Below are 14,657 nucleotides of genomic sequence, written 5' to 3' on the forward strand. Positions count from 1 at the left end.
CCACGTCAACAATACAGATTTCCTCAGGAATTCACCCACTCTTCTCACATCATTGAGCTTTGTTTTCGCACTTAGCCGAAGATGTATTCTAACATGTACTTCAAGAAAGGGCGAGGTCCCTGAGAACACTGAGGAAGAAAGAGCAGAGAAATCATAAGAGCCAGAGGACCAAACATACTAATGTGAAACAGTGTCTTCTGTATATGAGAAGGATGCTGCAACCATGAACTCTCAACAATACAGTGATCCAAACAAGACCCACACAAGATCATACCAATTAACATGGGCATCATGGATGAGGGAAGGGCTCTCAAGGCTGTTGGTGGGAGCCGGCCGCTTGTTTGTCCCAGCCACCCAGCTAGATTACACCCAAAATAACCACACAGAAACCATATTAATTAAAACACTGCTTGGCCATTAGCTCTAACTTCTTATTGGCTAACTCTTACATATTGGTTTAACCCATCTCCATTAATCTGTGCATAGCCATGTAGCAGTGGCTTACTGGAGATTCTAACTGGTATCCATCTCCAGCAGAGGATCCATGGTTTCCCTTCTTCTGACTTCTTCCCAACATTCGGTTCTGTCTTTATCCACCTACCTAAGTTCTGCCCTATCAGGCCCAAACCAGTTTCTTTATTCATTAACCAATGAAAGCAACACATGACCAGAAGAACCTCCTACACTGCAAGACCACACCCTCACATCGGTGGATGGCTTCTGAGGAAGGGGTAACAAGTTTTATTTTGGAACAAACCTCCAGATTGCAGGTTGACCGTGCCCACATGGTCAGTCCCACAGCAAAGTACATAGGCACAGACTAAATATACTCAGTAGGGTGTGTGTGTGTGTGTGTGTGTGTGTGTGTGAGAGAGAGAGAGAGAGAGAGAGAGAGAGAGAGAGAGAGAGAGAGACTAATATAGAGGAAAATGCCATGAATTTGCAAGTGTGGTGTTGGGGGATACTGGAGGACTTGGAATGGGGGAAGGAGAGGTGGATATGATGAAAATACTTTGTACTCATGTATGAAATTCTAAAAAAAGAAATTTATTTATAAAGCAAAAAATAAATAAATAAAATGTTTGAATTTAAAAAAATGATTTCAAGCTCTGTTACCTGATCAAAAGTAGCTCACTGTCTGCAGATAAAATGACCTTTCTAAGGAGAGGAAATGTCCTCAGCCCATGTTCTCTAAACTAACAGAAATCATGAAGTGCTAAGTCCATCCACCCTTGTGAGCTGGTGTTCACCATAGATGGCCAGAGGTGGAGAGGAAGAGTGCACATTGCCATGTGTTGACTATTTGCACACTCAGAATTCGTTCATAAGTAGGAGTAGTAGCCCCTAAGGTACTGGAGTTTGAAGGTGAGTTTTTCTCTATTTCCCTAATTACTTCCTAAGCATACTGCTTGCCTCCCAAGTGGGACTCTCTGAAACTGTCAATGCCTTGTAAGTTTCTGCTTTTATCCCTACAGGAAAATCTATTGTAAGGTCAGTCAGTGAACAGCTGTTCGTCCTTTTCCTCGATGTCAGGACCCACACCCTTTGCTCCCCTTTCTCCTCACCAGTTGCCTTCTCTCCACCACCTCCCTGTGCTTTGGGATATAAAATATTGTGAAATAGAAAAAATAGACTTTTATTGGCAAAGTGCAGAAAGAGTCCCAAAGTATAGGACAGGCCTACTTCTACTCCTAGCCGTCTGCCTTTTCTTTCCTAGGATTCGTGACGGTTCATAATCCAGTATTTGTGTCTATGCATAACCGTGTAACTTGGCTGCTTCTTGTTAAGACTGGAAGCTTTCTGAGCGCAAGGAGGAAACAGGGATGGTTTGATCCCTGTGATATCCTAAAATCAGCCTAAGCCCTAGCCAGGAGTAGATGCTCAACTGCTTGTTGAATACGTGAAAGCATAAACGGAGTGTCCAGACAAAGTGTTCCCTGGTTCTTTGCATTCTTATTCCACCAATTTAACCACCCAATCACTCTTCTGGCTCTTCCAGGCGGCACAAGATATACAAAGAGCAATTCAACCTCACCTCCTTGGATCCCCCGCTGCAGTTCCGGCCAGAGGCCAGCTGGGTGCAGTTCCACTTGGGGATCAACAGCCATGGCCTATACTCTAGGTCCAGCCCTGTCGTCAGCAAGCTCCTCCATGACATGAGATACTTCCCTACCATCAGCGCTGGTGAGGTTCACGGGGTTAGCCAGGAGGAACTCTCTTTCTCCCAGAGGCTGAACTGAGCCATCTCAGCCCAGGCTCCGGGAACTAGTCAAGGGTTGCACCCCTATATGATTATACAAGAATAATAAGAAGCAAATTGCATTCCATTTGAAGGAGATCTTACAGCATTAATCTCATCACAGAGAGAAACCTAAGACACAACAGAGACTTAGATGCTCTGCTCTCTTCATGGAAAGTGATGTCATTGTTTACTGAGTGCATCCTTTGTACCAGGTGATGCGTTCTTTCTTATACCCATCTGGCATAAACATCACTACCATTTATAAATGGGGTTAGGCAAGCTGGGCAAAGCCAGTGCCGGAGCTAGGATTCAAACAGAGGCCTACTGACCCCAAGTTTGGGCTTTCAAGCACTTATGACAGGACAAGTGACATGGGAAGTTATTAGCAGAGACTAAAAGAGACAAAGAATGGCTGGAGTATACAGGGAAGGGCTAGAAAGAATGGAGTCTGGGCAGGAGCAGGAAGACACTGTAGCCTTCTGGGTCCTCATGCCTAAGATCCCCAAGCTTACATCAGTCCCTCCTCCTGTGGGGTGGGGTCCAAGCTAAGAGCCTTTCTTTGTTGGGAACACTGCAGGAATCGCTCATTGCCCTTCTTCTCCTTCACAGATTACAGCCAGGATGAAAAGGCCTTGCTGGGGGCCTGTGACTGCTCACAGAGTAAGTGACCTGACCCAACCTTCAGCTTCCAACGAGGGTTCGTCCTGCCCAGTCTCTGAGAACTCAACACTCCCACCAGCTGCCCATAGTAAAAGGCATCTTAGAAACTCTGGGGAGCATCAAAATGGTCAAATGTGATGCAGGCCAGAGTACCAACAGCATCATTAGGGAGCTTGTCAGAAACACAGAATCTCTGCTCCAACTCTCTCCATCAGAATCTGATTGTTGACAGAATAGCTGGGGATTGGAATAGGATTTCAGATCCAAGAGGCACTTATACAGGACAGTGGTTCCTGGTGCTGCCTCTTACCCCTGAGGGCTTTAGAACGAGCTATCATCTGGCTCTGCCTCCAGACGTCTGGGCTCAGCTGCAGAGAGGGAGGCCCATGGCAACATTTTTTAAAATATCCCAGCTGATTCTCATGCATCCAAGGTTGAAACTTACTGGGGAAAATGTCAGACAGAATGGTAAAGCCAAAAGAAAAAGGTATCGGGGCTGCCCTGAGGGTGCTGCAAACCCATCTCAGGTAGATCTGAACAGTGAAGCCTGCAAGCTGCCCCCAGCCCTGAGGGGGCTCCATTATGTGTGCTGAACACACATCTCCACATATGCATGAGATGACACACGCCTTGAGATGACACAAACCTGGAACTTGACAAGCTTAAGTGGGAGAATCTTGAGACCAGGGTCAAACTGTGCTACATAAAAAGTTCAAGGCCAGCCTATGCTATACACAGCTGACCCTATCTCAAGGTGAAGGAGGGAGAAGAAAAGAGAGGAGAGGTGGAGAAGGGAGGGCGAGGAGGGGACAAGAGGGGAGAGGGAAAGGAAAGGAAGGAATTGAAGAAAGGAGGGCACAGAAGAGAGATGAAAAGGCAAGAAGAGTAGGAAGGAGAAGGGAGGAGAGGCAAGGAAAGGAAAGGAAAGGGAAGAATGACAGGTTAACGAGAGACATGAGTGTCATGATAAATCTTCAAAGTCATGAATTCTCAGGTCCATACATGACATTCTCAAAAATACTCTTAAAACAGGAAGCAAAAGCTCCTGGGTTTGATCCAAGCATTGCAAACCAAATTTGATAAAAACAAGAATTTTACAGTCTTAAAGAATCTTAAATGGAAGCCATTATGGACACGGACATCTAATTCAAAGACATCATAGCAGAGAATCTTAAGATCACAACTGGAATGGAAAGAGAAGCCTGGTCCTTTTTGGAAAACAACCTATGGGGAGTTTCAGTGCATATACTTGGGCAATCCTGTTCCCCAAATATCTGTCCTCTTCCCAAACTGACAGAATAACTGTACTGAGTCTTCTGAACACGGCCAGACAGGGTGGGGTTTGCCCCTCAAGCTTCACAAAGCATGTTGCCTTTGGGGTCTTCTTCAGTAACAAAAAAGGACTGGGTTTATGAGTGGTGCCTCAGTCATGAACTTAAACATCACCCTTTATTTACCCTTCATAGTTGTGAAACCCAGTGGGGTCCACCTGAAGCTGGTTCTGAGGTTCTCGGACTTCGGGAAAGCCATGTTCAAACCCATGAGGTAAGTGAACCTTCCTCACCATAATGCCCCTGGTGGCAACTCTGGAGATAGTAAAGGTAACCCAGTATCCTCATCTATGTCTGCCCCACATGTAGAACTATAATAGCCACTCTTATTGTTGAGTTGGGTCCTCGGTAGCATCGACACTTCACAGTCCACATGAATTGTGGGTTTGAACATCAACAGTCTCATGAACCTCGTGACCCAAGTGTTACTATAATGTCCACCCCAAGGTGAACATACCAAGCCCGTGAGAAGCCAGCTTCTCCCAGACTCCACACTGCACATCGCAGGCCCAAGAATTACAGCCAAGCAGCTAGGCTGCTGAGCTGACTCGCTCCAATAATGTATCCTCGGCCTTGCCCAGGACCAGCAATCACCCTCTCTTTGACATGGCAAAGTTTACTTCACACAATACTTGCTTTGACTGAAAACAATGAGGAAGGTTGCTATGAAGTCCTGTCCATGTATACGCTAATCCGTATTTTATGCATAACACTTTCCATGTCTTCAGACTTTATAGTACATGTCCATGAGTGAAATGATGGCAGACTTTGGTATGTGCATGCATTCATGTGTGTGGGTGTGTGTGAGCATGTGTGGGTAGGTGGGTGTCTGTCTGTCTGTTTGGGTCTGTGTGCATGTGTACACTACCAGCCCCCAGGGGGTCTGCGGGCCAGAGGCCTGGGTTTCCTGGAGTAGAGTGTAATGCCTTGGTTCGGTAGAATGTTCTCTTGTGGATGACTTAAATAGGAAAGAATGTCCCCATAAAGGGTTCCGTTGCTCGAGTAGTGTGTTCCTCCAGAGTCTTCTGCCTTCTCGTGCTGTTTATTCATGTTAACTTAGATCTGCATTTTGCAATCCACTGACCGGGGAGAAGCCTACTGAACAGCCCAGTCACGGACTGTGGTGGTGGAGCAGAGAGACCTGCGCTCTGAATGTGTCTCAGCCTTCTGACTTAGGGGACAAAAGCACCTCTTTAAGTACAGGGTTGCAGTCAGTGAGCTGCGAGTTGGATTCCCTTTGGAACTTTGAACCGCTGCAATGTCTCAGTCCCACTCCCTCAGAGTCCAGTGGGCTTGCACTATGTGGTACCCAGGAGAGGACTCAGGTCATCAGGCTAGGTGGCAAGCGCCCTTACCAACTGGGTCATCTCACTGACTCCAAGGTGCTCCTCTAAAAAGTAAAATGTGCAACGTATTGGACATGAGACGCACATTCCTTAGTGCTCACAATAGAAGAGCCTTAGATGTCAAGTAAAAATAACGTGGGGTGTGTGTGTGTGTGTGTGTGTGTGTGTGAGAGAGAGAGAGAGAGAGAGAGAGAGAGAGAGAGAGAGAGAGAATGTGCAAGAGAGAAAGAGGGGGGCATTTCTCTGTGTACCCCTGGCTGTCCTGGAACTCACTCTGTAGACCAGGCTAAGGTGTGACCTCCCACCACCCAGCCACCTTCCAATTTTAAATCCATCATATTCCACATGTAAAATCTGAGAAATTTTATATTCTTACAGGAGAACATAGCATCCTGCAAGGCCCTCAGCCTGGATGTGAGGGCTATGCTAGACCTGGCTGCATCTCTAGGATCCACTTCCAGCAGCCTCACTGCGGGGTTTCAGCATTGACTTGGGCTCTCTTCTGGCAGCGTGCCTTACTATTTATTTGGCTTGGGGAAGCTGGCTGTTTGCATGGTTGTTTGTGGCTCGACACCTGTTTATGCTTACCTTTGCTTTCCCAGTCCTTGGAGCAGGTTGACACTCTGTACTATAAAATTATTCGAAGACGGTCACCCTTTATCATTTATTAGTGTGAAAGTGAAGTCAGCATGGAGGCCGCAGGTTGGCCCCTGATGCCAGAAGCGCTTCCTAACATCTCCTAACCACACCTTCCGGCACACTCCTCAAGGTGGCGCTCTTCAGGAATTCACTAGTGACTTGGAAACGGAACCAGATCAATTTCATCTACGTCAGCATCCCTCAGTCCTCTTGCTGGGCCCATTCTCAAGCCTCACCTGAGTTTCTAAGAGTTCTGTCACCTGTATTTCTCCCTCAGATCCATATCTTTCCAGTCCCGGTTCACAATCAGACTAAATTCCTTCTCTAGCACTTTCTATTGCCAGTTTCTGGCTCACACCTCACCTTTTCTCAAACTTGGGCATCTAGATCCCCCACGACCACTTCTGATAACCTGCGTTCTCCCGCTAACACCTGCATGAGAATGTTTGGTTTTCTTCCCTCGTTTTTTTGGGCAAAATCAGCCGCTATCTCCCAAAGCTTCTTAAGCAAGAAACTTCGCAATGCTGATGCCTATAAAAAGCCTGCCTTTTCCTACGTTACATGTCTCCTCCCCACTCAGGAAGGGAGAGGCCCCGTCCTAATTTGTGGGTCCACCATCTACACCCACATGAAAAGCATCAGACAGGCTCTCTCCTCGGGCTTCCTACGGAAGGCTGAGTCCAGGGCATGATTCCTTCCTTCCTTCCAGACAGCAACGAGATGAGGAGACGCCCGAGAACTTCTTCTATTTCATAGACTTTCAGAGACACAACGCTGAGGTCGCAGCTTTCCACCTGGACAGGTAGGTGTGGCCCCTGGAGATGACACAGACTGCAAGGGCCAGTCCCCCCGGGGAGGGGTGCTACCCAGACCTCTGGGAAGAACTCAACAATACTTGTTCCTTCTGGCTTTTCATCTCTTCTGCCTCAAGTGTAGCGCCTTCAATTTCTCCTTCCAACCCCATTAGGTTAAACACACAAGGCCTTTAAATATAATGAACAGTTTATGCATGTTTTTATTTTATCTTTATATTTTTTATTAATCTTTTTGTTTGTTTTGCTGAGATGGACTGTTATGTAGCCCAGCTTGGCCTCTACTTCACTCCATAGCTGAGACTAGATATGAACTCCTGATTCTCCAGTCTCTGCTTCCCAAATGTTGGGATTACAGATATACACCGCTATGCCTGGAAAAATGAAACAATTTAGAAGACAGTCACATTGCCATGGTAGCGATGAGATTGCCTTCTGTCCTACTTCCTGATCTGGAGATGAGAAATGCAATCCTATTTACCATAAAATCAGAACACATATTTGGTCCAGATCCTCAAGTGACTACCATGCACATTCAAGTCTGAGAAATACTGACCAGGACACAAAGTGGATGCTGGGAGCGTTCACCTGGGAGCTCAATGGAAGAAGGACCCTTCCTGCATAACATTCGGGGTGGGATCTGCCCTGGACTTGATCGGGTCCATGCAGCAGAAACATCCTGAGCTGCTACACCGCTGCTATTTTGAGACACACAAGCCAGATCCTAACAAGCTTTGGCACAGGTACGGGGCTCTTCCCCAGCCCCTGACTGGCCCTCAAATCTGAACAAGGCTCCTTCTCTTCCAGGATTCTAGACTTCCGACGGGTGCCGCCAACAGTGGGGAGGCTAGTGAATGTCACCAAGGAAATCCTAGAGGTCACCAAGAATGAAATCCTGCAGAGTGTTTTCTTTGTCTCTCCAGGTGCAGTATCAGCCAGAGGCTTCACGTCCGCCGTTAGGTTCAGTGGTGGTTTGAGCTCTGCTAGTAACACAAGCATTGTTGGGGTGGGAGGGTGCTGCCGCCCAACACTTCCACCCAGGCCTGCCTAAACATAGCACCAGATAAACTGTGGACAGTAAAAAGGTGTGTGAGATGCTGACCCATCCCCACAATGCTGGCCTCCCGGGAGCCAGAGATTATCCGTCCAGCCTACCAAAGAATGTTCACCTCATTACAGAATGCTGTGAGACATTTGAAACTTGGTACCCAAAATGTTCTGTTTAGTAGCATCTTCTAGGCCCAACAGCCTTTTCCCGAGCTGGGAGTTCAAAAACCCCATCCTACTCCTAAGGGGTTTCTTAGGGCAGAAGATGACATAGCTCTAAGCCCCCACTTTACTTCTCTCTCCTCCCTCCGCTTCCAGCTAACAACGTGTGCTTCTTCGCCAAGTGTCCGTACATGTGCAAGACTGAGTACGCGGTCTGCGGCAACCCACACTTGCTGGAGGGCTCCCTCTCTGCCTTCCTGCCGTCCCTCAACCTGGCCCCCAGGCTGTCTGTGCCCAACCCCTGGATACGCTCCTACTCACTGTCGGGAAAAGAGGAGTGAGTTGGCTTCTTGACCACAGCACCAGGGCCCTGCAGTCCTGCTCTTCAGAGTGGCCCCAACTACCACTAACAGCTGCCCCGATCCACTTATTGATCCTAGGGCCTACAGATTAGATGGTCACTTCCTGCAGTTCATGTATTGGGCTGTAAAGTGCTTTTTCTATAGCAAAGAACCGCATAGGGGGCTGGGGAGATGTTCAGTGGGTAGTGCTTGTCGTGCAAGCATGGAGACCAGAGTTCAGATTCCCACTTAAAGCCAGGCAGGGATGGCAGCTACCTGTCATCTGAGCATACGAGAGACAGAGACGCTGGCTCCCCACCACAAAGTGGCTAGATAGAGAGAAGTGGCAAGTTCTGGGTTCAGCAACGACATCACTTCAATAAATAAAGTAGGGAGGGATGGAGGAAGACACTGGACATCAACTTCAGGCCCCACACACATGTGCACATACACACGTGAACATGTGTACATATACACATGCATACCACATGCACCTCAATAAAGAAGCACACAGAGCTGAGCGAGTGAAACCCCGAGCAAAACCCACTGGCTGTATGCCCAGGGCCTAACATATCTGCACAGCAGACACACCAAAGGAGCAGGCTCAACAAACAGGTCCATTGGCAAATCACCGCAGCTCTGATGGGAAGAAAAGATGACAGAATTTCTGACAGACAGGACTTTGTGAGGCTGTGTGAAGGCAGGGCATGTAGCAGAGGCCAGTCTGTGGGGGTTCGTGGGTGGTGTAGGAGTTCTAGAGAACCAAGACAAAGAGCAACCCAGTGTGATGCCTGCCTTCCCATCACCTGGAATCTGCAACCTCCCTTCCCCCAGAGTTCTCCCGAAGAGAGCCAGCTACCGCCTAGCATCCTGAGGTCACTAGCCCAGGGCAAGCTTGGGGGAGCAGGGATTCGGGAACGTGGGGACCGTGTGGAGAGGGCCCCCAACACCCTGGCATCTTGGCTTTTCCAGCCCCAGGACTTCTTCTCCCCTTCAGGTGGGAGCTCAACCCCCTCTACTGCGACACAGTAAAGCAGATCTACCCGTACAATAGCAGCAACAGGCTCCTCGGCATCATCGACATGGCCATCTTTGACTTCCTGATTGGTAGGTACCCCACGCAGGGCACCTGGCAGAACTGCACTGTCTGTGCTTTGCCGAGGATTCTGGGAGACCTGAGCAAAGTCACAGCCTGGATGAGGAGGGGCGAAGAGCCCTGCATCTCCCATATACTCGGGGGGGGGGGGGGGCGTGAAGTCCAAGGTAAACAAAGTTAACATGCCCTGGTTTCTTGGAAGAGGGTTGGGGTGGCACAGGTATTTATTGAGGGGGTTGCCACTGGTGAGACAGATGCACCATCCTGCCATAAGACCCGAATGGGCATCAGACCAGAGGCTAGATGTTCTCTTCACTCGGGAGAGGAAGCCAGCATGAAGGTGAGAAATAAGTATATAGCATTGGGAGGGCCAAAGTGAAGCCTCGGCTCCACAAACCAGTAATTCTACCATCTAGTCCCGCTATGGCCAGGCAAAGATGATGCATGTTTGAGGATGTCTGGGCTGAGAAAACCCAACATTGATATGTACAAGAGGCACAGTGGCACAATGCTGCTCACTAGGCTGCCAGGCTGAGGCTGGAGGAGGGGTAAAGTAAAAAGCCCGGAACCGCTGATTGTGCTCAATACTCAGGCTCCTGTGTTCCACTCCCAGAAGGCAGGTCAGGATCCTCTGGCCTTCAAACCCTTGCTCTGATCTCTCCCCTCCGTTGCAGGAAACATGGACCGCCACCATTATGAGATGTTCACCAAGTTTGGGGATGACGGGTACCTTATTCATCTTGATAATGCCAGAGGGTAAGCGCCCGTGCCCACGTCCCAGCACTCCCCGTCTCCAGCCATGCTTCCTGCGGCCGCTTGGACACTGGAGGCCCTGAGGAGAGCCTGCGCTTTGCTAAGTACCACTGAGCCTCCAGTGTAAGAGCACTCTGGAGCCCACCAGGGAACCAGGCTGAGCGTCCCCGTATCTTTTCACTAGCCTTTACTTTCCTATAAGCAGACAGCTTCAGCCGCTGGCCTGCAGAGACAGGAGGAGCTTGTTTGTAACTTCAGAGGCTTTTGTGACCTGAGGAGGGAGCTGTTGAGACAGCTGCCATGATATCTGGCACCTTACCCCAATTAATTCAATAAAGTGTGAGGGAAGAGAGCATCCAGAGAGTGAAAGACTCCAGGCTTGCTGAAGCCCGTTTCTTCTCCTAGGTTTGGACGACATTCCCAGGACGAAGTCTCCATCCTCGCCCCTCTCTCTCAGTGTTGCATGTAAGTGTCTATTCTATGACATACCAAGGGCAGGCGGCAATTCAGACATTTCGTCCTGCTGGGAGCCTAGCGTGGAAGCCATCGGTTTTCCCTGGTCAAGGACATTATGGGCAGAATGATGTCAGCTTGTCAGCTTCCCCAGTGCGACCTCCTTCAGAGCGACTTTCCCCAGCAAAATCTGCTTTAGCAGAAACCGAGTTTAGGTCTGATCTTTTAAAGTCGCCAACTTTAATCTTTGGCCCACTCTGATAAGGATCCACTTTTGCTCTTTGATATTAATAATCAGCCCTTCACTTTTCCTGGTCCTCATGTAGGCTCTGAAATATTGCTATTTCATCACCATCTAAGCAAAACCCTGACCGAAGTCTGGTAAGCTGGGTCAGACTGCAACTCCATCCCCTTCTCCAAAGGACACCTACTTCTGTATCTGTGGCATTTTAGCAAGGGTGGTGACAATAGGTCCCTCTTGGCTAGAGCTAATTATAAAGGTGTGACTCCGACCTAACAAAACCATCCCATTGGTTCCCCTTGGCACATGCGTGATCCAAATCAACACCTTGGGTTAATCTAAGCATCTCTCCCCCTGGAAAAGATGAGCGGTTGTTTGTATCCAAAATCAGCCAGTTATGCTGCTTGCCTGAGTCTAAAGGAAATCAAAACTCTAAAGTCAAAATGGACCTAGTGGCTTGTCATTCCTACGGTATTAGAATCTGACGCAGGAGACACATTCTGAAGTTGCCAAGTGGAGGTTAGATTTTTAGACAACAATTTCACCTACTGGAAGCTTCTTCCATCAGCTTTAAATCTTAAAAAAAGTAAAAATAAAAATAAACAAACTCAAGTGCCACTTCATTTGACTCTGTTATCACCATCAGACTAATTGCATATGGCTTAGCATCACCATGGATGGCATTACAATTACTAGAGTCCTCGGTTCAGTGGGTAAAGGGACCAGAGTTGATCTGCAGGACCCACATGGTAGAAAGAACCAAGTCGAAGTTGCCCTCTGACTTACACGCACGCGCACACATGCGTGCGCGTACACACACAAAGATGTGACAGAGTGCTAACAGCTTGGCAACTCCTGACTAAAGACGGTTGGACGGCGGCTGCTGCCCTACTGCTAGTTCTTTTTCTACGTGGCTTTCACTGAACTGTGTTTGCCTAGAAATAATATCTCCAAGAATACAAGCTGCAAGAGCTGTTGGTGGGGACTGGGCAAGTGCAGACCAAGCTCCTCTCCCTAATTTGCTGACCTGGTCCCACTGGCTTTGTCTCACCAGGATAAAAAAGAAAACCCTTCTGCACCTTCAGCTACTGGCTCAGGCTGACTACAGACTCAGTGACGTGATGCGGGAGTCACTCCTACAAGACCAGCTTGCCCCTGTCCTCACAGAACCCCACCTCCTGGCCCTGGACCGCAGACTCCAAATCATCCTGAAGACAGTAGAGGACTGCATAGAGGCCCACGGGGAACAGAGGGTCGTAGCTGATGGCCGAACACAGCAGTCAGCCCCAGACTCTGGCCAGGCTAATCTGACAAGCTAACGGCTAGCTATAAGGGTAAAACCTCAGGACACACAATTGGAGCCAGCGACGGGTGATGGTGTGTGGGCCCCTGCTGCCCCATTCCACCCTGGGGTGCTGCAGGCCAAGTCATGAGCTCAGGGAGGAGGCAGGGATGCTTTGAAAGAGCAAATGGGATCCACCAAGCCTTATCTTTACCCTTGGATGGAGGTCACTGCTTTTACAGTGCACTGGCTGGGGCTCTGTCTTCCTAGCAAGCTCTGGCTCCGTCAAGGCTGTGGACTGTCTTCTGAGCACACTGTGAAACCCGGAGCTGGGCCAGGCTTGGAAGGTGTGGAGGCCCTGTTCCCGGGAAGTTTTTACTCTACCATGTCAAATAAAGGGACATCAAGTGGACAAGTGGCTTCCTCCAAGTCCTTACTGTATATGCAGGTACAGTATACTCCCTGTTCCACATTTTAAAAAACTCATCTCCCAAACAGACCTAAAACCTATAAATCTCAAGTTGCCGCAAAAATAAAAAATCACCCTTTCCACTGACATTCCAGTCCCTAACACTATTTAAATACAATAATCCCCACCAAGTCACTCTCCAGTAACTTCTTGGCAATACTAACCAAAGGTAAGTTTGCTCAGAAAAGGGGCACTTCAGTCTGAAGAGTACCAGCAACAGGAGCTGTGTGGCTCACAACCGGCCGAGTGCTTGCTTAGCAGATGCAGAGCCCTTGGTTGGACCCTCCCATTCCCCCAGCACCTCATAAAACCAAGCAGGCTGGCAATGCTCACAAGGCCAGCACTCAGGAGGACCAGAAATTCAGACATCCTCAGCTACACAGTGAGTTCAAGGCTAGCCTAGGCTGAGTGAGAAAATAACATGGTTAAGTCAAAACTGACGGTCGACACCCAGGGGAAACTGGCAGCAAGTTCTGATAGCACGGGTGAAGAGCCGAGTAAAAATAAATGGCTTCAGCGGGTCACTTTATCTTCTGATAAAGGCCAGAGGATCAAAAAGAATGAGGGAAGAAGGAAGAGGCAGCCCAAAGAGCAGCAAAGTCAAGAACTAGAAATGGTCAGACCTCTACATATGCCCAAAGACAGACAAGGGTGGCACTGTTTTGGTCTTCTGACTTGAGGGCTTGTGATCTTCCCCTCTACCTCCCAAGTGCCTGGGTGACAGGCATGAGTCATCGTGATTGTCTTGCAGTGGATGGTTCTGACTCATCCTAGCACCCCACATTACGGGTGCACAATCCCTAAATCCAGTTTGCTCAATAACCTTGCTTCTGTTCGCCTTGAAGTCCTGCCATGCCCCAGACACTTTACCAGCCTGAAAATTGACACACAGGTTCGCAACCCTCCTGAATGTGCACAACTCCCTGCCTCCAATGTGCAAGGAAGAGAACTAAGGCTCCCAAAAGATTAAAATCATATCATTTTATGGTTTTGGAAAGTTTGTGAAGTTAAATTTGTTAGCTGTAAAGAAAAATTACGCTGGGCATTGTGACTCATGCGAGCAAATCCTAGCCCTTGAGGGACTGAGACAAAAGTGTAAAGTTGAGAAAGCTGGTCTGGGCTACGGAAAGAAAAAAAGGCAAAACTCAGCTCTTTAACAGAGGAAGCATGGTGCTGAAGACTCTCCCATCCAGGGAGGCCCTTTCATGAGAGGCACGGCTTCCTATCATCAGCGTTTCTGCTCTCCCCACGGGGGAAGCACTAGGGAGTCACTGAAGAATGGGTGTGTGTGTGTGTGGAGTCCTTATGTTCAAAGAAGAAAGGGCTGAGACTTTCCACCAGTCTCAGGTGAGCTGCAGTCCGTCTCCAACACACCATCCCTTGACACAGACTAGTTTCTGAACATTCTAGAAAATTTCTGCTCTACTTTTCAAAACCCAAGTAACTGAATTTGATCATAATCTGTTAAATAATGCTGAATAACTACATAGACTTTTACTTTTAAAATTCAATCTTTCTAACAACAAAAAAACCCTTAAGACTAGCATTTTTCAAAAACGCCAGAAAACAAAAGCATTCCATTCTCAGAGGTATCAAGTTCTTAAGGCTTGCTCATGCCCAATCATTGCTCAACTTCCCACGAAAAAGTATTCTGAGTCTGTGTGAAAACTTTCCATGCTACCACTGACAAGCAAATGAAACAGACGAAGGCCATATGTTGTATGAACTGGGAGAAACCAGTTTGGAGGGATATGCCACAGCATTCTCAAAAACCAGATAATTT

At 48.2% G+C, this 14,657-nt stretch overlaps 1 protein-coding gene across 3 annotated transcripts in view; it reads left to right on the forward strand.

Annotated features, from left to right (window-relative positions):
* The window catches only part of Fam20a (FAM20A golgi associated secretory pathway pseudokinase), a 52,039-nt gene extending 39,222 nt beyond the window's left edge, over nucleotides 1–12,817 (forward strand). Inside the window, exons 2-11 of one of the 3 annotated variants that reach the window (XM_041635972.1) lie at nucleotides 2,000–2,184; nucleotides 2,852–2,902; nucleotides 4,369–4,447; nucleotides 6,928–7,020; nucleotides 7,838–7,953; nucleotides 8,396–8,576; nucleotides 9,578–9,687; nucleotides 10,351–10,432; nucleotides 10,835–10,894; nucleotides 12,178–12,817. In XM_041635972.1, coding sequence (XP_041491906.1) covers nucleotides 2,000–2,184; nucleotides 2,852–2,902; nucleotides 4,369–4,447; nucleotides 6,928–7,020; nucleotides 7,838–7,953; nucleotides 8,396–8,576; nucleotides 9,578–9,687; nucleotides 10,351–10,432; nucleotides 10,835–10,894; nucleotides 12,178–12,442 — 1,222 coding nt within the window. In that variant the 3' untranslated portion in view covers nucleotides 12,443–12,817. Of the gene's footprint in view, nucleotides 1–1,999; nucleotides 2,185–2,851; nucleotides 2,903–4,368; nucleotides 4,448–6,927; nucleotides 7,021–7,837; nucleotides 7,954–8,395; nucleotides 8,577–9,577; nucleotides 9,688–10,350; nucleotides 10,433–10,834; nucleotides 10,895–11,208; nucleotides 11,263–12,177 lie in introns of those variants that run through there. The other 2 variants (XM_041635974.1, XM_041635973.1) reach the window with 2 other exon arrangements.
* The last annotated feature ends 1,840 nt before the right edge of the window (nucleotides 12,818–14,657 follow it).

Source organism: Microtus oregoni, unplaced genomic scaffold (genome assembly GCF_018167655.1).
Source record: "Microtus oregoni isolate MIOR12 unplaced genomic scaffold, Mior012 000048F_ref0000485, whole genome shotgun sequence".
Lineage (NCBI taxonomy): Eukaryota > Metazoa > Chordata > Mammalia > Rodentia > Cricetidae > Microtus > Microtus oregoni.